Source organism: Hipposideros armiger, unplaced genomic scaffold (assembly GCF_001890085.2).
Source record: "Hipposideros armiger isolate ML-2016 unplaced genomic scaffold, ASM189008v1 scaffold_525, whole genome shotgun sequence".
In the NCBI taxonomy this organism is placed as follows: domain Eukaryota; kingdom Metazoa; phylum Chordata; class Mammalia; order Chiroptera; family Hipposideridae; genus Hipposideros; species Hipposideros armiger.
Window position 1 is genome coordinate 54,035 of NW_017731875.1, and position 23,707 is coordinate 77,741.

At 46.9% G+C, this 23,707-nt stretch overlaps 1 protein-coding gene across 6 annotated transcripts; it reads left to right on the forward strand.

Annotated features, from left to right (window-relative positions):
* Window positions 1-62: 62 nt before the first annotated feature.
* On the forward strand, window positions 63-23,649 carry FHIP1B (FHF complex subunit HOOK interacting protein 1B). Of its 6 annotated transcripts, none has more exons than XM_019668438.1 (12): window positions 63-229; window positions 10,237-10,565; window positions 10,698-11,336; window positions 11,682-11,840; window positions 12,028-12,114; window positions 12,330-12,497; window positions 16,068-16,147; window positions 16,364-16,569; window positions 16,956-17,735; window positions 20,191-20,369; window positions 20,527-20,689; window positions 23,116-23,649. In XM_019668438.1, the coding sequence occupies exons 2-12, from the start codon at window positions 10,428-10,430 to the stop codon at window positions 23,475-23,477; spliced, it is 2,961 nt and encodes a 986-aa protein (XP_019523983.1). In that variant the 5' UTR covers window positions 63-229; window positions 10,237-10,427; the 3' UTR covers window positions 23,478-23,649. The 6 variants fall into 6 exon arrangements, with proteins under 6 accessions (XP_019523983.1, XP_019523986.1, XP_019523988.1 ...); XM_019668441.1 differs by having other exon boundaries at window positions 16,364-16,527; XM_019668443.1 differs by having other exon boundaries at window positions 127-229; window positions 16,956-17,153; window positions 23,116-23,638.
* Window positions 23,650-23,707: the final 58 nt, after the last annotated feature.

Sequence of the window (23,707 nt, forward strand, 5' to 3'; positions counted from 1 at the left end):
ATACAGGCATCGACGCTTTGGCTTTGGTCGGGCCCAGCCAATGAGCTGGCACGCCACTGCCCAGTCGTGCGTCTCTGGGTGGTTACGTGTGGTGCGCGGGGGCGCGGGTTGCGTGGGGCGCGGGGCGGGGCGCGGCTGGTACGCCTGAGGAGTGATGGCGGCGGCCTGAGCTCACCTAGTGGCGCCGTGGCGGTCGGGCCTGGTCAGGGTAGGGGTTCCGTGAGTAACAGTAAGTAGAGGCCGGAGGGCCCCAAGAGGCGCGTGAGGGTATGAGGGACGGTGCCATGATGGCCCCAGGTTTGGTGACTGTACGGGTTGTGAGGGGACAGGGTGAGGGGCTAGCATGTGGTGAGGGGTCGGGTGTGAGTGTCTCAGGTAGGAGAGCAGGGTGGGAACCTAAGAGCGAGTGGGCAAATCAGGAGCTGGCTTGTATGAGGGGCTGCGGTGCTTTCCGAGGGGCCAAGTGGAAGGGACTTGGGAACACGATTTACCGAGGGGCTGGGGCTCCTGTAGGCAGGAATGAGGGACAGCTCCCGGACCCCAGTGAGGGGGTGAGGCCTGTGCGGGGTGGGGAGAGGAAAGGGCGAAGGCGGGAACATGCGGGCTGGTGGTAAATTGATGAAGGAGTTGAGAGGAGGAGTGACTGAGGGTTGTGAGACTTGAATAAATAAGGGTGATAGCTTGGTTGGGTCTGCAGTTTCCTTCCGTGGACTGTCCTGCCCGGTGAGAGCACTAGTTGTAGACTGAGTAGGACAGCTTGGGTGGAAGTGTTGTGCACTTAGCTCTTCTGCTCCCATGGGCTCTACGTATTTTGGAGGACAAAAACATATTTTAAAAAAGGAGTCAGGGGCGATACTGTGATAATGAAATCATTTTTGAGGCTTAGTCTTCAACAGAGTAATTACCGGAACCCACGTTCCCTCAAGTTCCCCCTTGGGACAGCAGACTTGAAGATGGTCCCGCTCATGGAGGTTTTTTGGCTATGACTGCCTATGTTTTTCTCTCTGCACCTGCTTCTGGGCAACCTTACTCCCATGCTGCCCCTCACCTATGCTGAGCTGTGGGGCTTCGATGGTTGTTATCTGTATTGGACTAACCATATTCAGTTGCTAATTCTACTTTCATGGAAATCACATGGCTTGTTACATACAACACTGTATTTAGGCTCCCAAACAGGATGGCTTTCCTCTCATTTTCTTACAGTTAAATTTTGTAAAAAAATGCTTCATTGAGGTAAATTTATGTACTATTTATTCATAAATAAACTGCTCATATTTGAAATGTACGTGTTTGATGAATTTTGACATATATTTTCACGTGTAAAATCATCACCACTTTCAAGATACTGAACATTTCTACTACCCCCAAAAGTGTTCTTCTGTCCCTTTGCAATTCATACCTTTCTCCCACAACCTGATATTGGGTTCACTGTTTTAGCATTTTACAGATCCCTATCTCTCTGCCAACCCACATGCACATGAAATTTTTGAAAGTTCTGGAAAACTGAGTTGGCACTCAGTGATAATGGCCACTTTCACACCACTAAATTTTCCTGTTTACTGACAGTATGCCACAATGCCTAGACACCTTCCCCAACCTCAGGAAGAGTTAGGCCTTTCCTGTTCAGACAGTTCTCTGAGAAGTAGGGGCAGCCCAAGTTCCCATCCTGTTCCAGAGTCTCAGCATCAGAGCCAACTACAGTTCTGTCCCATGGTATATTTTCATTGCTCCTTTCTGGAGGCCAAACAAATTTTCATGCTTGTGGAACCCTTGGCAACTTGCCCAGATGGTCAGAACCCTATGGAACCTATATATATCATAACAGGGTTTAGAGCAGCGATTCCTAAAACTGGGCCTAGGATGTTGCCAGTCCATGATAAAGTTTTCATCCATCCAAGGTGGAAGGAGAGAAAGAAAACATAAGAAACATGAGTTTTTCATAAATTTATTCTGTGGTTATTATTTCTAAGTGCTCTCCCACTTATGAAATACTTATGACAGTAGATGGTGGGTTTAAAAAAATGGTCTTATTTGTTAAAAAGTAAGAACCCCATTTTTTAATTTTAAAAAAATTATTTCTACCGACGCATGAAATCCAGAAATTTAGTGATAATGATGTGGCTCTTGTATTATATTGAGGAAGCATGCATTTATACAGTAATTCTATATAATTTCTGACATCTGAACAGCATTATGCTCTACATAGCAATCACAAATTTTACTGGATTTACATAGATATCTTGTGAAGTAGGCAAGGGCAGAAATTCTTATTTTAAGGATGAGCAATCAAGTTCAGAATCCAGAGGTCAGATAGTGATAAAGTGGCAAAACTGAACCCAAAATTTGGTCTTCTGAGAGTGACAGTGACTTGAGAAAGAAAGTTTGTAATAGTGAAGGTGATGTGAACTGATATGCACGTGATGTGTAGGAAGGGTTGTGATGACATGGGGGACATTATACTAGCAAAAGCATTTTTTATGATTTGTATTCGTTCTGTTTCTAAAAGATTAAAGGTAGCTTGAGGGTGACAAAGGGATGAGGATTCTGTTTAATATTGTGGCAATGACAGGAACAGATACATACATGTAATACCTGGGTCACATTGTGATAATGATAGGATGAATCAAGTCACATGTCAGGGTTCTTTGGGACTGTCCAAGTTCTTGGCTATTCTAGAGAAAGCACTGGGTTTGGTAAACTTACTGTATCCTATACTGAACTCTTTGTTGATATAGCAGTGCATTAAGTATCATGGATTTTCACCTATGACATATAGCGCAGTGGTATATTTGAGAAGATGAAACATAGATGAAGGTGATGATATAGAAACATGTTTAGGCTGTTGTATGTAACCATTTGTTCTACATCTGCTATATGCCAGGCACTCTACCAAGTACTGAGAGGACAGATTCGTATGTTAATTCATTTATTCATTCAGCAAATAACTTCTTCAGCCTATAGCCTGCCCTTGTGATGCTCACATTTTATGAGATAAATAAGACATGGTCTTCTGAGGTCTCAAGGAATTCTCAATCTGGTTGGGAGAGATAGACACATGAAAAGATAATTTCAATTTAGAGAGAGAATGTGAAATATAAAAATCTATCATAATGAGGTAATTCTCTATATCTAGTCTCAGTCTCTCCCTATGTTCCATCGTATGTATTTGGTGATCTATATATCTCCACGGGTATTGCCAAATTAACATGTTCAAAATGCAACTTGTTGTCTTTGCTCTGAAAGCATGCTTTTCCATCATATGCCGCATCTCCATCCAGGCAAGGACTTCAGGGTTATCTTCCATTCTTTCTGCCCCTTCACCTTTTGCCTTTATTTAGTCACTAAATCTTAATACATTTTCTTCTCTGTTATCTCTCTTCGTTTCCACTGCTACAACTTCACTGTTACAGCTTTAGTTTACTTCCTCCTCCTCTCTCATCTGGATGTTTTTTCCCCCCAACAACCTCTTGCCTTCTAACTTGCTCTTTTCTAGTCCGTCCCTAGAATGATCTTTCTAAAAATACAAATCGGATCATGGAACTCCTCTGCTTAAAAACTTTTGGCTCTTTGTATTCTGTAGGACAGCATCCAAAAATCTTTAATATGGCATCATTTGGCCTCAACTCACCTCTCCAGCCTCATCTCTTGCTACTCCCTACTCTGTGTTCTATAATAGCTTGAATAAATTGTTCACAGTTCCCTAACAAGCTCGTTACATTTTTTGAGCCTTGAAATCTTTGTAATACCTGCTTCCCCTGCAGGAATGCTTTTTCTTCTCTGCCCAGTGAACTTCCCTCTTCTTCAGGATCTAGTTCAGCTTCACCTCCTCTTTGACATTTTCTTTGTCACCCTCACCCAACAGGGACAGAGATAACCATGTGTGACATGGAGAATCACTGTTGTAAAGGGGAGTCACAGTGTGCTTGAGGTTCACATTGTGAGTTACAAGAGCTCTGCTGAAGTCTGATGAGAGGATTCCCCGTAAGAAGCAGCGGTGGTACTGGGGAGAGGTGAGGGAGTGAGTTGGGACCATACACTGATAACCCATTTGTGTTATACATACGGGCTGAGGCATAGACAAGCAGGGAGGAGGCGAGTAAGCTAAGCTCCAGGTTGTTAGGCTCCTTTGAGGTGGTTCTTCCCCCACTCCCCCCTTTGGTATTCCAATGAGGTTTTAATCCAGTCTTTCTACTTTCAGTATTTAGGGTAACAGCCCATCCATGCCTCTTATATCAGTATCAGTCATCTTGTCTAGGGAGAGCTAGTGTAGGGAGAGAAGCTTTAGGACTTGACTGATCTCTTCTTGGAAGGTCCTTCTGGTCCCTCCCCTGTGTGTTGTAGGTGTATCCTGCCTCCAGCTCCCTCCCTCTCTTTGCCTCTCCCAGGGCAAAGGTTCAGGGCAAATGTTCATAAGTGAGGCGGGGCCACTTCCTGCCCTGCCCTTGCTGTTCTGAGGTTGGTGAACAGCTTGCTGACTCTGCCTGGAAGGCTGTGTTTTGGGCCCTAAGATGAACATCTGACCTTGGCTGTTTGTGGGTCTGAAAGATCACCTCCTCCTCCTCCTTTTTCCTTGTGGCTGAGCCTGAAGGTAAATCTGAGAAGCAGGAGTGTACTTTTTTTTTTGACTTTGCTATGGGAGGAAGGAGTATAGGAATAGGGTGGTGATTCCACAGTCGTCTTTGTCTCATTCTGAACTTTGCCAGGATTAACAGGGAGTCTAATTAGGTGATAAGGGACACCAAGAGTTTCTGCCTTAGGTTAAGTGTTGACTCCTGGGTTATGAGACACTACTTCTAGTGTGCCTCTTGTCCTTGAGGTCTTTGAAAAGAGATGGGGTGGGAGCAAGGAAAGGTACTAGAGGCCATTTCCCCTTGGGTCTTGAGCAGTGTCCTTTGTTGGTCAAGCAGTGGAGCAGAAGTGGGCAGCCCAGGTATATTTGCAAGGTAGGTTTGTTAATCTTTGGAATTGAGTTCTAGAAGCTGGAGGCAGTTTGGACATGTTAAGGCCTTAATTTTGCTGGATGCTTGGCCTTTCTTCTGTTACCCGGGGTGTATGAGTGTGAGGTGGTGAGGGTGGACATGTCAGAGCAGGTTAGATCTTTCTTCTCAGTCAGAGATGAGGGCACCTTGGTCAAACAGGACCAGGAGAGGGAAGTGGGGAAAGAGAAATGTCATTTACAGAGCACCTGCTTGATGTCTGGAGTGCTACATAGGTTATCTTATTTAATTCTTAAAATAGTAACAACACTATTTCATCAGACATTTATAGATGAAGAAACTGAGGCTCCAATGTGTGAAGTGATTTATTTAAGGTCACACAGCTGGAAAATGGTGGACTGAGGTTCAAGTCTTTGTTTGAGAGACTCCGGAGCTCAGGTTTTACCTACTTTGTGTTTCTCTTAATTGACCTTAGGGCCTCTGTTTGTTTTCAGTACTCAAGTGAGATGTGGTTGAGAAAGTGCTCTATAAACAATAATACTCTTGTCTCAGTCAGGGTCTTTGCCGGTAGCAGATGGCACAAGTTGGGTTTGGGAAAAATTTAATAAAGGGATGATATTTACACAGATATGGGCAGGAGTTAAGCAATCCAACAAGGGATGATGCAGCATCCCAGGGCTAATAACAGTGAGAGGGCTTGTAACAGGAGACTTCTTACCAGCATTCTCAGTTGGTGGCTTTGTCTTCTCCAGGCCAGGACTACCTGGTACCGTAAGTATGTGGGCAGATGGGTAAGTACCTTTTCCAGTGCATCCCTGCTGCTGATAGCTACTAGTTTATATGACTGTGTTTGATGGTTTATAGGAAACCATCTGTGAAAGACTGAGCATCCATTCTGTGGCTCTACCACCTTTTCACCCCTTCTCTTCTCCCTGATCCCCCACTTTCTTGGGTGAGTGAGGGAGGGAAGGTTGGGTGGGGATGGTAGTGGTAGATGTTAGCTTCCCTCTTTCACATTTCAGATTTACCTGAAGTGGCACCCGTCCTTTATTATTCTTGTCCTCCTTTCATAAAGCGGTATACCTTATTTTTCTGTCAGTTATCCCCATCTTCTTTACCTATAACCTGTTGCTTTCTTCAGATTTCTTTTCCTCACTTGATAAGTGCCTTTGAGACTCCTTCATCCTAAAACAAAACAAACAAAACCAAACAATAAAAACTTTTTTTTTTTAATTGTTTTTTCTTTTTCTTTTTTAAGATTTTTATTGGGGAATTGGGGGAAGGGGAACAGACAAGTTGCTGTCGTTTTGTTCTTCAGTCTAGTTGTGGAGGAAGTTGCTTCACTGGCCCAAGTTGGCATCATCATTGCGCTCTTCCCGGGTGAGGCTGATCAGTCGCTGGCTTCTGGACGGCCTCTCACAGCGGCTGCTGTCCGTTCTCGCTGGCTGCTGGCCACACACAGTAGCCCATGGCAACCCACTGCCACAGGGGCTGCAGCCTACGCCATCGCCGGTGACTCACGGCAGCCCAGCTCCAGGTTGAGCTGTTGTTCAGCATCTTAGCTGTAGAGAGCAGTGTCACTGGCCCTCATATGTGGGATCCGAACAGGGGCCCTCTGGCATCCCAAGCCAGCTCTTAACCAACGCGCCACTCGGCCGGCCCAATAAAAACTCTTTATCTTTACTCCCCACCACCCCTCTCAGCTTCTTTTAACTATTGCCCTATTTTCATCCTTCCCTTTTATTACTTAATTTCCTAAAATTTCATGTTACTTGTCTTTGGCTCCTAGTCATTCTTTAGCCAATCAATTTCCTAAGTTTATTTAAAACTTGATTGCTAAAACCATTTTCAATGATTATTTTACTTAATCTCTCTGTAGACTATACATTATGGGCAACCTCCAGTTTCTTGAAACTTTTTTCCTGTTGATTTCTAGATGACCACTATTTCTTGGATTTCTCCATCCATTTCTGGCCACCTTTATAGTTCTTTTTAAAGACCCCCTCCTCCTTTGCTTTCCTAAATCCTGGTTTCCCCCAGGATGTCACTCTTAGCTCCTTTCATGATCTGCTGATCTCTTTGGATGATTCCGTCTACTTCCATTGCTTCATCTACCGCTTATAAGCTGGTGACCCCTGGATTCATATCGCTAGTCTTGATTTCACTCTTGACCTCAGTTATAATATTTTTACTTGCTTCCTGGACATTGTGGATATCCTATAGGTGTCTCAAAACTTAACATATCCAAAACTGTACTCATTCTCTTTTCTGAAACACATTCCCTTTGTAATGTGTTCCTAGTCTGTTAATGGCATTATTTTTTACTGGGTCTCCTGTATTTCATAATAGGGTCTTCTCCATTCATTGGCCAGGTCTTACTGCTTCTACTTCATGATTACGTTAAATCTGGAGGCACATTTTATGCATTTGCATCCCAGTCTTGCACTTACTAGCTGCCTAGCTTTGATAATTTATTTAACCTTTCTAGGCTTTGATTTCCTCCTATGTAAAATGAAGCTAATAGTACAGTGGTTCTCAACCTGTCGGTCGCGACCCCTTTGGGGGTCAAACAACCCTTTCACAGGGGTCGCCTAAGACCATCAGAAAACAAAAAGATATTTGCATTATGATTTATAACAGTAGCAAAATTATAGTTATAGAGTAGCAACGAAAATAATTTTATGGTTGGGGGTCTCCACAACATGAGGAACTGTATTAAGGGGTCGCGGCATTAGGAAGGTTGAGAACTGCTGTAACAGTACATCTAGGGTTTCTATGAGGTTTAAATGAGATACTACATGTAGTGCTCAGAATAGAGCCTGGCACATAGTAATGTTAGCTGTTATAATTATTTTTAATTCATCATTTAGCTCCACAAGAATTTTTGAATGCCAGACACTGTGTTGCCAGAGTTTCAAAGAAGAATGAATGATATGGCCACTTTTGTCAAGGAGCTTGCTATTAATGGCAGAAATATTACAGATGTAAATAATTACGGTATCACATGGGACAGCTAAGATAGAGGGCAATCTCAGATTCATCGTTTCTAATCCTGCTCTTACCACCTTAGTTCATGCCTTCCTTTTCTCCCTTTAAAACAGACTATTGAAACAGGTTCTTATAAATTGTCCACTGTCATCTATCTGCCCACCTTATACTGCTATCTGACATGTTTTTTAAAGGCAGATTTGATCTTGTCATTTTCTTGTTTAAAAACCTCCTTTGTCTCCAGGGTGTCAATGGATAAAATCCCAACTCCTGAGCATGATATTCAGTGATACTTACAACCATCAACCATATTTACCCTTCAACTCAACATTGTATCTCTAGTCTATAAGCCACACCAAACTTGCAACTGTTCTTCAAATTTGTCATGCACTTTCATAGTGCCATATTTTTGTACCTACTGTTTTTAATATAAAGAAGGCCTTTTCCTCTGCTCTCTTTGTAGCCAGCATCTCATTGTTAAAGATGTAAGACAGATACAACCTCCTTCCTGAAATCCTCCTACAGCTTCCCAGGCAGAATTAGTTGCTTTCCTTCATACCCCTCTGACACTTTTGTAAATACCTCCGTTTATACTCTATTGGAGTTTTTGTTTATGCTTCACCCAGCTGTTTTGATCTGTCTTGGTATTTCTAGTGCTTATGCAGCACAGTGCCCAGTACGTACTGTTCATTGGTGTGGATGTACATTGAGTTAATCAGTGAGTGAGTCTAGTCTGCTGATTAGGACTGGCCCCGCCCCTTATAAGACTGCTTCCTGTTCTATAGAAGGCTTCCTTAAGCATAGTTGCTACATTCCTTTAGTTGTGAGTTGGTGACGGTGAGAGAGGGTATCTGGGTAGAAGGGTATGGTGGTTACTATAACCCAAGTACAAAGTGTGGGGCTGTTGCCAAGTCTCTGGGTTTCTTTAGCCCTTGTTGAGTATAAAGAGGAAGGACAACTGAACCACACCTTTCCTCTGAAGTTTTTACATTCTTAAGAGACAATACTTCTGAGGGGGTGGTGGGTGTTAGGGAGAAGGAACTGTGAGCCAACAGCTATTTTGGTACTTTTTCCCTTTCTCTAGTGAGGGTGTCATGTCATGTCCCCGGGAGTGAGTGTTGGCTGTATCTGACAGGAGTGGGGTATATGTGTGTAAGTGGGAGAGTCCTTGGTAGAATGAAAATTGTTATGCTCTTTTGGTTGGCTCTGGATTTCCATCTCTTAAGAGTACGTAATCAGGCAGTTAAGGGTCTAGTTCTCTATTTCCTGCTGTGTGGGCTTCTAGGGAGGGATCTTTGATAGGCAGAACAAAATTTCTTCCTTAACAGCCCCAGAGGGCTGGAGTCAGATCAAGACTGGGTTTCTTGATTACTTGTTTGTTTGTTTGCTCGTTCCTTCATTCACTTCACTTAAGCATTCACACATTCAACAAATATTTATTGAGTCTTTAGGCACTGTTCTAGGTACTGGGGATACAACAGTAAATAAAACAGACAAACCGGCCCTCAATGAGCTTACATTCTAGTGGGGAAGATAGATAATTTCAGTAGTGGAAACTGCTAAGAAGAACGTAGGGTTAGGAAGCTAGAAAGTGAAGGTGGGAAGCTGTACTATTTAGATAGAATTGTTGAATAGCGCCTCTCTGAGGAGATGGCGTTTGAAAAGAACAGAGTGATGCGAGCACTGTGAAGACCATAAGAAGAGCATTCCTGGCAGAGGGGATGGGAAGTATTCACGAAGGCCTGGATGAGAAAAGTATGACTGAGGAGGATGGTTGGTTATACGGATTAGACTGTATAGGTCAAGGCAAGGGATTTGGATTATTACTAGTGTGATAGGAAATAATTGGAAGGTATTCAGCAGAAGAGAGATGTAATGTAATTTATGTTTTAAAAATATCACTCTGGTTGCTATGTGGAGAATAGATTCTGACGGAGGGCAAGACTGGAAGCATGGGGACCCGATTGGAAGTTATTGCAATAGTGAGTCATATTTTGAGGGTATAGATGATAACGTTTGCTGATGAACTGGATATTGGAAGTAAGGAAAAGAAGAAATGAGGATGATACCGAGCTTTTTAGCCTGAGCCTGTAAGTGAATGCTGATATTTATTGAGACGGAGAAGGCTGGGGGAGTAATAAGCTTGGTGGTAGAAATGAGTTCTGTTTAGACATGGTAAATGTAAGATGCTGACCACATATGTGCATGCGTATGGAGGTTTCAGTGGAGTGGTGGTTTTGAGTTCTTCCTGCTGGGGAGTGCAGAGAGGCAAACTTCTGTTGACCTCTTCCATTCTCTCTTTTTGAATTAGATTTGTAAGTCTGGACTGGTCAATAACCTCTGGGCTTGCCACTCCAGCCTAGTGTATTTTCTGGCTCCATGGCCAGCAACTGGCTCCTACAGACCGGATGAAGCAGACTGGAAACACGAGGGAAGACAGCCTCCAGCTGGCAAATTCTCAGAGTGTAGTGCTCTGGCCGCTGGCCCTGTCCAGCCTGCCTCATGGAGAGGATGAACTGGCTGAGCAGACTGGCCTCCCGGGGCCCTGGGCACCGTGTACCTCAAGGGGCCAGTCTGCAGACCCCTGTCATGGCTGACCCTGAGACTTGCCTCATGGTCTTCAAGAATCACTGGTCCCAGGTAGGAGACGATATGCGGAAGGGCCTAGTTTACCGGCTCCCCCAGTCCTCCTCACCTTCTGTGTTCCCTCAGCACCCCATTTAGTCACCTCATCATCTTAGATTCCTTCTGTCTTCTGTCCTGTGTCCCTAGGTGGTGCGGATCCTGGAGCGGCAAGGCCCTCGGGCAGCTCTCGGGGGTGCAGATGACCTCAGCGCTGTGCGCAACCATACCTACCAGATGGTGACGCTGCTGGCGGAGGATCGCGCCATCCCTTTGTCCCCCGCTGCCCCCGGGCCCCTTCTGGAGTTTGCTCTGCGTGAGGATCTGCTAAACCGTGTGTTGGCCTGGCAGCTTCAGTGGGATGAGCTTGGGGATGGGGTTGAAGAACGGCGGGCTGAGCAACTGAAACTCTTTGAGATGCTGGTGAGCGAAGCCCGCCAGCCACTGCTGCGGCATGGTCCAGTTCGTGAGGCTCTGCTGACCTTGCTGGGTGCCTGTGGCCGCCCTGTGCCCAGCAGCCCAGCACTGGATGAAGGCCTGGTGCTACTTCTCAGCCAGCTGTGCGTGTGTCTGGCCCGGGAGCCTTCATTGCTTGAGTTCTTCCTGCAGCCACCTCCTGAGCCTGGAGCTGCCCCCCGTCTCCTCCTCTTTTCTCGCCTTGTTCCCTTCGTCCATCGAGAGGGCCCCCTGGGCCAGCAGGCCCGTGATGCCCTACTCCTGCTTATGGCTCTGTCAGCTGGGAGCCCCACTGTGGGTCGTTACATCGCAGATCACTCTTACTTCTGCCCGGTCAGTACCTACTGGGATGGGGGGTAGGGTATGGTGTGTGGGCACGGGACTGGACAGGAGATGTACCAGGGCTCTTGCCCCAGGAAGTAGCCTCTTGGGTTTGAAAGCATGCCTGGAGTTGAGCGGGAGGGGGATGAACATGAGCTATGTAGATAGGGCAGGCACTAAAGCTCTTCATGGGCCAGTGTTCCCAGGTGATGTCCTGGCACACTGGGTAACTACATTCCTGCCCTGGTAGTAGCTCTTCCCCGTACTCCAATTAAAACTCTGGGTTAATAGCACCCCTGTTCCCCCTTTTTATATTGTCTGAGCCTTTGGTCACCTATCCTTGGGGATGGCCCCCAGGTGCTGGCTACAGGATTGAGTGCCCTGTACTCCTCCCTGCCTCGAAAGATTGACGTTCCAGGGGATGACTGGCACTGCCTGCGACGGGAGGACTGGCTGGGAGTGCCAGCCCTTGCACTCTTCATGAGTTCCCTAGAGTTCTGCAATGCAGTCATTCAGGTGGGACTGGGGTTCCCAGGAGGTCTGGCCCTTGGACATTCTGGGGAGATGGGGTGGGAGGCGGTGCATTCCCTGGAGTTCTGCTATTCTGTCATCTTGGGGGTAGGGTACCTGCTTGTATTGTACCATGTACTCCCTTCTAGATAGTGGTCCCCTCATAACCCTCCTCTTTCTCACACCCCTACAGGTGGCCCACCCTCTGGTGCAGAAGCAGCTGGTCGACTATATCCATAATGGGTTCTTAGTACCTGTCATGGGCCCTGCTCTGCACAAGGTGAGAGTCAGGGGAAGCAAGGTAGAATAGGGGATTAGGCTGACGGGCGGTAACTTCAATGCCAAGACCAATGTGGGAGACAGTGGGCTACAGCACAGGAAACTCCTCCCTTTCCCCCTGTCTGCTCCTGGCTCCTCCTTAGAACTCAGGGAAAATGACTCAGTATATGTGCAGGGAAGCTCTGAATATCCAAACTTTCCCTTCCCTTCATCCAGACCTCTGTGGAGGAGATGATTGCCAGTACCGCCTATCTGGAACTTTTCCTACGGAGTATCTCAGAGCCTGCCTTGCTCCGTACCTTCCTGCGATTCCTGCTGTTACACCGGCATGACACCCACACCATCCTTGACACCCTCGTTGCCCGCATTGGCAGCAACTCCCGGGTATGGCCCCTACCTCTGTCCTGGCTTACCTGGGTGAGCCATCTTCTCTCTCTGACCTTTGTTGTGGGAGGGTGTTACTGCCCTTCTTTGGCCTTTGTCTCCAGCAATCACTTCAAAGTTAGGTGGCATTTACTTTCTAGTATTTAACTTTTAACCATTTTGGGTACAGATTTTAACCTACTCCCCTGCTTTTATAATATATGACTCTAGAACACTGAGTCGTACGTTTTGTTTTCTGGGTGACTTTGGCTGCTTATTGTGGCTGTGGGTTTTGCAATTGTGCTATACTTGTAATGTAGCATTGACCTGAGGCTCTTTTTAGCTATGTAGTGCTCTGTGGCCTGTTGGGGGTAACTCAAGATCACTTTTTCAATTTGTGCATCTGCTTTCATAGCTGATCCAGCTGCTACTGGTATGCTGACCTTTTCTCCCCTTTGGATTTGCTGCATTTGAACTGTTGTAACTTGGGGCACCCATCCATCCACCTACCTACTTACATTCCTTCTTCTGGAACAGTTGCAGTGAGTGTTCACTGTGTGCCATACTGTTCTCTGGTACTGAGGATATAATGGTAAACAAGGTAGACAAGGTTGCTGACGTCATGGAGCTTCCATTCTAGAGTACACAAGCAAACATATTACTGAAATAATTGAAAATTGCGGATATTGTTATGAAAAAAATCAAATAGGGTGCTTATAAAATAATACGGTGGTAAAACATCTCTGAGGAGGTGACATTGAGCTGAGACTTAAAGGTCATGAGTGAATTAGCCTATTGACAATCCAGTGGAAGAGCAGTCTAGACAGAGGCAGTGACATGCAAAGGACAACAAATGGGACGAGCTTAATGTGTTTGAGGACATGAAAGACCAGTGTGGTTGGAGGTGTAGTGAGCAAGGGGGAGAAGGAAATGAGATGAAAGTAGAGGTAGGTAGGATTCAGATCCTGCATGGCCTTGTAGATCATGGTAAGAAGTTTGGATTTTAACCAATAAAATTTGTATAAAATAGGAGTAAATAGTTTCCAAGAAATAAAGACCTGAAGTCTTTCTGGGGGATTAAAACATTAATTTGGCCATAGACTTTTTGGCATTTATTTTTGCTCTGGAACCATTTTTGTTTCCTTCTTTTACGACAAATAATTTAAGTTCCCTGGGTCCTTGTGTTTGAAACAGAAGTTCTTGGATCACTAAGGGTTCTAGAAAACTTCTAGATAATTGAGGCACCTGGCGGTAGGGTTCTAGGCAGGTGAGTTTCCCGGATAGCAGTGTTTTGTGTACGCTCGTAGGTGATGTCTTTGAATAGCTAAGTTAGGGTATATAGGAGATAATCAAGACTCACTTGGATTAGACCAGTGTTTCTGAACCAAGTATACACTTCAGAGTTTGAAAATGACAGTAACTACAACAACAGACTCTGAGCTCTGCCTTTCATCTCTTGAGTTACAATCTTTGGGCGTAGGCCCATGGCATGTGCATTTTTAAAAAATCTTCTAAAAAGTAATCATGATACATGCCTTGGGTTAGGAATTACTGGTATAAACCAATAGAGAATAAATGTCAAAGCTTTAATTTTACAAAGATAAAAATATTTCTTTATTTCTCATTATGCCAAAGTTATACTATGGTCTTATATCTGTTTGACCTCAGGAAATGTCCTATTCATGTTTCAGGACAGTTGATTTCCTTCTTGGGGTTGATTTTTCTTTGTTGTTGTTTCCTCTGCTGGTCTCTATTCATCTTGCTTGTCTTACTCTTACCCTAATTTCTTTGATTCTCCCTCATTATCTTTAATCTTTATTATTTCTGTCAGTCTTTTAGTCTTGCATTTGGTCCCCTGGTCTCAGGAGCCTTTTATATTCTTGTGGTATTTCTTGGTTCCTGGTTCTTGGAGGAACCAGACCTCTTCTGATTTCAGGATGCCTGTTTGGTGACTTTGTAATTTCTGTAGCTTGTCTTTTGTGGCTTAAAGTGAATCGTGTTGATTAGCCAGTCTCTGTGTGCATGACTATCTGTATTAGTTTCCTATTGCTGTCATAACAAACTACCACAAACATAGTAACTTAAAACATAAATTTATTATCTTATAGTTCTGTAGTTCATATGTGTGACATGATCTCACCAGGCTAACAAAGTGTTGGTGGGGCTGCGTTCCATTCTGGAGGCTCTAGGGGAAGATCCGTTTCCTTTCTCATTCATATTGTTGGTGGAATTTATTTCATTGCAGTTATAGGACAGAGATTCCCGTTTTCTTGCTGGCTGTCAGCTGAGGACCATTCCCAGCTTCTAGAGGCCAGCCGCATCCTTGGCTTGTGCCCCGTTCTTCCATCTTCAAAGCCGTCAGTGGTGGATTGAGTACCTCTCATGCTTCACACCTCTCTTTTTTGTTGACACAGCTGGAAAAGATTCTCTGCTTTTAAGGACTTGTGTGATTTGATTGGGCCCGCTTTGATACTTGATAATCCAGGATTATCTTCCCATGTCAAATTCTGTAACCTTAATCATATCTGCAGAGTCCTTTCTGCTATGTAAGGTAGAATATTTACAGGTTCTGGAGATTGGGACCTGGACATCTTGGCAGGGCAGCGATGGGTAGTGGGCGTTTTTCTCCTTATCACACAACCTTTTACTGAGTCTGAATGTTTTCATTGCCAGTTAAAATGGTCATTTTGGGTAAACCTAAACAAATACGCTGTCCAAAATGTGAACTGCTATCTCATCTGTTTCCTGCTGTGTCTGGCTTTTAATTCTCCCACAGTCATTCAGTAAATGATGAGCACCTATACTGTGCAGGGAGTGCCCTAGATTAAGCCCAATAATTGTCCTCAGGGAGCTCAAGGTATCTGACATACTTGCAAGTATAGAGAAAGGGCTGTGGGGATTACGAAGAATGAAGGAGCGCTTACGGGTGCCGGTTCTCTTTGCCTAGTTAGAGAGAGACACCACCCTTCTTCCTTTTCTAAAATAAGGTTTCCTCTGTTCTGGACCCACCTATTTTTTCCTTTTTCTGTCAGCTGCCCTTGAGCTTTTCTTATCCTTCCTTCTGAGACACACACTGGTGTTGGAAAGCTGACTCAGACTCTTGTTCACAGCCCCGCCCGCTTCCCCGCTGGGATTCTTCCAGGTTCCCTCAGTTTTCTTGTTGGTTGGCATTCAGTTACTGTGCTGCTACAGTCTCTGCTGGCAGGCATTCACCTAGTTATCATGTTGCTGTTGTCTCCTGTTAGTCCATTCATTCGGTCCCAGTATTTCTTAGGGTCTCTTTTCACGGGCATTCATTCCATTTAAGTGCCGCTGGAATCTCTGCTGACTGGTGTATATAGCCAGAGTCTGCTGACGTGTATGGTCTATAGGAATACATGGTTCATTCCTGTCTGTGAGTAGTGAAATCTTGCTCACAAAGATCATGTGATCATTTATTTAATACTTGAACGACCGTTCTGTGCCAGGCCCTGTGCACATTGTTCCTCTAGGAGCGGTTGGTTGGGCCTGGGGCTGGGGGGGCTTCCCATTTGGTAAACATCTTGGAGGGTAGAGAGCTCTTATGGTGACTCCCTCCTCCCCCACCCCCAGCTCTGCATGGTCTCTCTGAGTCTCTTCAGGACCCTACTGAACCTCAGCTGTGAGGATGTCCTGCTGCAGCTGGTTCTCAGGTACCTGTGGGGGCAGGGCTGAGGGATGGCTGATCCCGGACCCTCAGGCCCGTCAGGGCCTTGTGCATTGCTGGGGCGATGGGTTGAACTGGGGTTGCTCATGTGTTTCCTCTTGGAGCCTGGGTTAGCCATATAGTTCCGTTGGCCTGATGCTCTCCCAAGCCCTGTCCTTCCTTCCTGATCTGTCCTGTGTCCCTTTTCTGTTATCTTTCCCAGGTATCTTGTTCCGTGTAACCATGTGATGCTGAGCCAGAAGCCAGCTGTGCGCGATGTGGACCTATACGGACGAGCAGCCGACAAGTTTCTCTCCCTAATCCCACGCTGTTGTCGGCACCGTGCCCCCAGCCCACCCCGTCCAGAGCATGCCTCGTGGGCACGAGGTGGGCCTAGCAGAGAGGCAGGGAGAAGGGAGGACACTACGGGTATGGCCTGGATTCTGGGGGAACCTAACAAGAAGGGGTTGAGGGAGGGAGGTGGCCATGAGAGAATTCCATCTTTGGTGAAGTCAGTGAGGGGTCTTGTAGGGTGGATCTGTAATGCCACCAAAGAAACTTAGCTTCTGAGCAAAGCTGTTCCTTTCCAGTCCTGTACTCTTCCTGTTTCCATTGTTTCTTTGGTCTTGGTGGTGAAACAGGGTGGTGGATGAGGAAAAGCTCCCTTTAAAGGGTGGAGAGTCAGCTGTCAGAGTGGGTCCTGTGCTTCTGCTGCCTCTGTGCTTTCTCTCAGTCTCACTAGATGTCTTATTGTCTTATCCCTCCTCCTGGACTTCGTCTCTTTGATTCATCTTATGGGTTTTTGCCCTCTGCAGGCCCTGGAAGCCCAAGTGTTGACTCCTCTTCTGTGGTGACAGTACCCCGGCCCTCTACGCCTTCTCGCCTGGCCCTCTTCCTGCGACAGCAGAGCTTGGGTGGCTCTGAGTCCCCAGCCCCAGCCCCTCGCTCACCAGGGCTTGCTGCATCCCCAGCCTCTAGCCCTGGCCGACGGCCCAGCCCTGCTGAGGAGCCTGGTGAGCTGGAAGACAATTACCTGGAGTATCTGCGTGAGGCGCGCCGTGGTGTGGACCGCTGTGTCCGAGCCTGCCGTACCTGGTCTGCCCCCTATGATGGCGAGCGGCCCCCTCCTGAACCCAGTCCTATTGGCTCCCGGACTAAGAAACGCAGCCTACTGCCAGAGGAGGACAGGGACAATGTGGGGGAAGTGGAAGAGGAAGAGCTGGGGAGTGGGGGACTGGCTGGGGGGGCAGGGGAGGGCCCCAGCCATCTGCCTCCTCCCCAGCTCAATGGGATGCCAGGACCATGGCCTGAGGGGGCCAAGAAAGTTCGTCGGGTGCCACAGGAGGGAGCTGGGGAACTGCTAGAGGGCACCTCCGAGGGCATGGCAGGACTAGAGGGCTTTGGGCAGGAGCTCCGGGAACTGGAGGTGGCATTGAGCAATGGGGGAGCTGGCTCAGAGCCCCCCCTAGAGCCTCCACTACCTCTTGAGGAGGAGGAAGCCTACGAGAGCTTCACCTGTCCCCCTGAGCCCTCTGGCTCCTTCCTCAGCAGCCCTTTGCGGACTCTCAACCAGCTGCCAAGCCAGCCCTTCACTGGTAAGCTACTTACCCTAGGCCTCCTCCTTTGTGTGCTCTTTGCATGTCTCCAACGTGTTTGTGCTGGTTTCGGAGACTTGTTGGCCATGTCATTTCTGTGTACTTGCCCAGCTCCTTATCCATTTTGCTTGGGTTCCTTCCAGATACATATCATGTCATACTTGTGTCTCTTGTGTTTGTGTGTACGTCTTCCATGCTTGTGCTGGTTTGATTATTGACTTATGTCTGAGCTTTGTATGTCTGTCCTATGTGCATGTTCCTCCTCTTCCCAAGTCTGGCCATTTCCTGGGATTTGTGATGAGGATATTCTATGCTTGGTGTTTCCTGGTGAGTCACAGCAATTTACCTGAACCATGTGGAAGATATACTTGCTATCCTGTGTGTGAGGCATCTGTAAACCATGCTGTTCCCACCAGTATATCTATCTGGGTGTTAGGTCTCCTATCAGCTCTTCTGTGGCTCAGGATTAGCTCTTCTGGTGTTCTTTCCCTACTCATTCCTGGCCTCGTTTCTTTCAGCCCCTTCAAAGAAAGAGTCAATTTCAAGTTTCTCCTGTTCCCTGTCCTTGTACCTTGTTGGGTGCCATGAATGTCCAGCAAGACTTCCTTAAGGATTTATGGTTCGTAGTAAGGACTGAAGCAGAAAGAGTGCAGTACCTCTTGGGCAAATGATAAAGTGTGCCCCGAGTGCCTCAGCTGAGTTCTTTCGGTCTTTCCAGGATGCCCTTGGAGCTAGACCTGACCTGAGTGTCTGGGCTAACTCTTCTTTGTATTTGTTTGAGAGCCAGTTCTACCCAGCCCAGCCCTCATCTGGTTCTTATCCTTACTCCACATCTCGAGTTAGGGGGAAAATCAAACAAAAAAACCACCTCTGGGAAGCAGTGTAGTGCTTTGGACTGGATATACCTTGAGTAGTGTTCCATCTATGTCATTAATGCGTGTAAATCATTTACTGTGATGCTGGTACATTGTGAGAACTCGGCACGTGGTAGCTTTTTACTAGGATTATCATCTGTTGGGTGCACGGCTGATACAAGTTGACCAAAGCAACTACCATCTTTTGGGTGTTTGAGGTCAAGTTGTCATGTCTTGAGCAGTACGTGTCCTAACTGGGCCTGTGATGTGCTGCCCTCTTGTTTGCACAGCATCAGGGCTTCTGCTCTGGAGTCATGATGACTCCGTCTTGCAGACTGCAGAAAATGTGTATTTCCATTTATTTATTCAGCCTTGGCTCCTTCCTACTCAGTACCACAGAAGATGGTGTGCAGGTTTTCCCACATTCTTGAAGCAGTAGTTGAATTTTTTCCTTTTATTTCTTTGTAAACTCATCAGAGCTTTTTGAATTTCCTCTTGCAAGAAAGTGCCAGGAAATGAGAGGAGCAGAAGGATAAAGTAATGGGGTGTCTTAGGACCCTCTTAAGCTAGAGTTGTCTTGGAGCTAAGGCTAGTCATATGCATCCGGAGTGGAGGATGTTCTGGGACCTTTCCCAGGATTCACTGCCTTTTGCCTTTCATTGTCCTCTGGTCTCAATTCGCAGTGCAGTTCTTAGGTACACTACCGTTTCCACCCAGATCCCTGATCGACAGACTGAGGGTGCTGGAGTCCTAGTGCTGGGGATCTGGCTCTGTTGAGGCCGGTTCCCCCTAGACCATTCTAATCCCTTCTGTTATTCTCTCCCCCACCAAAGAGTATGCCCTGAATTGGTTTTCTCTGAACTAAGCTCTTTCTTCCTACAGGTTCTTATCCACCTTCTTGATTGCCAGCTCCTGAACAGAGCTGATTTCTTCTTTGGTCCTCCAAAGATTTCTCCCCTAACTTTACGTCGGCCCATACAGTCACCTTCTTTGCCTTCGCTATACTTTTTCTTGCTTCCTTTCTGACCCATCTAGAGTTAGCCTCTGTTTTGTGTGCAACCCGATTCTTCTTTTGGTCCTAATCACTTTCTCACTTATTCTTACTTACGTTGTGCCTCTTCGATGAATCTTTTAAAAAAACAACTGAGAAATATGTAGTTTATAGTTATTATTGAATACTTGTAATTTGCTAGATCTTAGGTTAAATGCTCTATGTCAGTCTCTCTTTGATCCTCTTAATAATCTTATGAGGTGGGTATATTTTCTTATTTTACCAAGTAGGAAACTGTGCTTAGAGAGTTTTGATTCATCCAATAGGTAGTGAAGGGTAAAACTGAAATTTGAAACCAGGCCTCTCTGACTCCAGAGCCTACGATCCGGCTCTTCAGCTCAAGTGTGTATAAAGCTGGCCTCTGGACTCTTGTGAGTCCGTGTGGTGCCTGCCATTTTATCTCTTCCAGAATAGGTGGTCATGGGATATTTAAACATACCCAGAGACTGACATACAAATAATTTTCATCCAGTGGAGGGGTGGGTCTCTTGTTTTTTGCGTGCGATGAGCATTGTGTTCAGGCCTTGTATCCTTGTACCCACCCCCCCAGGCCCCTTCATGGCTGTGCTCTTTGCCAAACTCGAGAATATGCTGCAGAACTCCGTCTATGTCAACTTCCTGCTGACGGGGCTGGTGGCCCAGCTGGCCTGTCACCCCCAGCCCCTGCTCCGCTCTTTCCTGCTCAACACCAACATGGTCTTCCAGCCCAGTGTCAAGTCCCTGCTGCAGGTGTGCGATGCATGCATGCATGGGTGCGTCCAGGCTCCATGGTGGGCCAGGCCCGCAGCTGGAGTGGGCCTGGGGGGGCTGGGAACAGGCCCAGTGGGACTACAAAGGACTGTCAGTCTAGAGCCACCCAGAAGTGTCATGAGGTTATGTTTTGCAGGTGCTGGGCTCTGTGAAGAATAAGATTGAGAGCTTTGCAGCCTCCCAGGAGGACTTCCCAGCACTGCTCTCCAAAGCCAAGAAGTACCTCATTGCCCGTGGCAAGTTGGACTGGGCTGAGGGCCCCACAGCAGGACCTGTTCCCCGCCGCTCCGATCCTCTAGGTGAGGCCTACCTCACCACCCCTTGCCCTACCTACCCTAATTAGACAGCTAATTAGCCTTGGTTAATCGAACTCTTACTAAGGGTGAAGCGTTCGGTGCTGGGAACTGGGAAGCTGCAAAAAATTGAGTATTTTGGTGTTCATCCTCAGGCTTCTGGTCAGAGGATAAACATATTTGCGTCCACTAAGAGCCAAATCAATGGTATCAGCAAAAACTGCTCTAGTAGTTGGGGACAGAGAAAGGGACATAGTCTCCTCTAGGTTGAAGTATTATTACAGGTTGGCCAAGGGCATGGCATTTCACATGGGCCTTGAGAGATGGGTAGGACTTGGGTAGGAAAAGGAGTTGGAACGGGGATTTGGAAGGTGGTAAAACAGTTGGTAGTAAGTCTGGAAAGATTTGGCCAGAATAGAAGGTTCTCAGAGTAGAAGTTGGGCTGGGTACAGGTTGTGATCTTTTAGGCAATGAGAAACCATTGGAGGTTCTTAGATCTGGGAGTGGAGAGATAAGTATATTAGTTCATGTGCTAGGTAAATTGGAGCTAGGGGAAAATGTAGTCAGAAAGAGTAGGCAGGAAGATTCTGTAGATGTGACCTGTAAGGCTTGAATTACAATAGTGGACATAGAAAGGAAGAATTTGAAAAAGTAGAAATGGGAGGGACATATTGGCAGAATTTGGTGAGTGGCTGTGGGGTGAAAGGAAGAAGGATGAGTTAAATATGACCATGAAATTTTAAATCCTCATCTTTTATCAACAAATATCTGAGCACTTGCCGTATGTGCTAGGCATTGTCTTTGGTCCAGGGAACTCATGGAGGTACAAGATGAGAGCTCTGTCTTCAGAGAGCTGATGGTCCAGAGAGAGACTAGAGGCATGTCACAATCGAGGAGCAAGGTTCCAAAGTGGTGGAAGTAGTGTGATCCAGAGCACTGGGAAAGGAGTAACTTTGGACAGGAAAAGGTTGTTTTTTTCCCCCTTTGAGGCAAGTGAGGGGAGGTCAAAGGAGGAAGTGGTATGTACCAAAGAAGTTGTGAGGTGTGGAAGGGACGGTTAGTCATCCTTTATTTGGTTAATCAAAGTAGGAGGCAGAATAACATGCTGAGAGCAAGAGAGCAGATATAAGATGGGGGCTTAAAAAGAAAAGTGAATGGCTTGGGAAGAGAGAAAGGTATTGAGCTGTGAAGACCCAGTGAAGTTGCTTAGCATGATTTCCTGATGGTCCAGTACTGTGAGCATTTCTTGCTTCCACAGTCCTGGTTCTGTGTCCTTTGTGGCGAGCCCAGGGATACAAAGGTGAATGAGACAGAGTCCGAGCCCTAAGCTCACAGATTAGTGTATGAGGTAGGTGACATGTAAATAGGTTATTAAAATAATACAATGTGATAAGGACAGTAAAATGGGAAGTCAGTGGAGGGCAAATCAGAGAAGGTTTCCCAGAGAGGTGGGGCTAGTGAAAGTAAGCCAAGGATGAAGACAGGAGGGAGAGCAAAGTTAAGGCAGAGGGGACTGTTAGAAGCATGGCAGGAGACTGGCCGGTTCCGGGAGGAGCAGGTGGGTGTGGCTGCAGAAGCAGGGTGGGTGGAGAGTTTTGAGAAGAGGTTGGAGAGGGAGTGTGAGCCTGGTTGTGAAGGGTTCTGAATGCCAAATTTAGTAGATCTGTCCAGTATCACTCTGTAGCCAATAACAGAGGTAGAGAATGGGGACTGGATCACGATCTAGAGACTAGATCCCTAGAAGCTAGGCTCTAAGTATTGGATGTAGATCCAGAGCCAGGAGTCCGGACAGAGAATTAGAGGAGATAGGGCAATATTCTAAATGGCTCATCTGACATGAAGTTGTCTGCCCACAACCAGTGGGAGGGTGGTTTTGGTGACTAGAGGAGAGGGACTGGTAGGAGGCACAGTGGCACAGGGGAGCAGATCTTGGAGGGATAGTGGAGTATGACAGAAATGATAAGTCACTGAACTGCGACGGCAGGTATAGCCTCTGTGGGTGTTAAAGGAGCAGAGGATGTGGGTCAGGTTTTACAGATAGGCAGCGGGGAGGTGGAGGGGGGCGACTAGTTCAGGGGGGCGAGAGGAAGCATGAAGTAAGGGCATGTTCTGCGCTCGGGAGAGACAGGTTGGTGATGCCAGGCGGTGATGGGAAAGAGCGTTGGGAGAGAACCCCCAGGGTGAAGGCGCGAGGAGGAGGAAGGGATCTCGGCTGGGAGCGAAGTGGCTGAAGTGTTGACTGGCTCGGAAGCCTGAGGGTGGTGGTTTGCCGGGTGGGGAGGCTGGACAGAGAAGGCGGGCAGGCCGCAGTTTGGTGTTAGAATCCCAATTGAGGAGTCCATGCACCTGGGGAACGGGGTGGGGAAAGCTCTCCAGACCCAGGGCGTTTGCCTGACCCCAGCACCTTCATGACACCCCTGTTTTGTTTGCAGTGAAGAGCCGGAGGCCGTCCTTGGGGGAGTTGCTCCTGCGGCATGCACACAGTCCCACCAGGGCCCGGCAGGCAGCGCAGTTGGTTCATCAGCCTGGGAGAGATGGCACGGGACTTGGCCTAGGTGGGGGCTCCCCTGGGGTAGAAACTCCGGTTCTGCCCCCCCGGGGCGGGGCCCCTGAGCGCCAAGGCGAGGCTCTGCGCGTCAAGAATGCTGTCTACTGTGCAGTCATTTTCCCCGAGTTTCTCAAGGAGTTGGCTGCCATCTCCCAGGCCCATGCTGTCACCTCACCTTTCTTGTTGGATTCTTCAGAAGAGGGATGTACCCTTCCCATCTCAGGCTTCGGGCCCCTCAATCCTTAACTTTCTTCCATGGACAATCAGGGCCTTGAGTGGCCTGGGCTGGGGCCAGGGTCCAGGCTCCTTTTTATGTTTGGAGGCAGTGGCAAGAGGACTTTTTAATTTATTTCAGATGAATGTTTTATGGAGAACTTGTTGCAATATGTATAAAAGGGAAATCTCTATTCTGGGCTCATTCTTGTTTCTCACCCTTTTTCTATGGTGTTGGGGTCCCAAGAAGGTTGTACATAGAT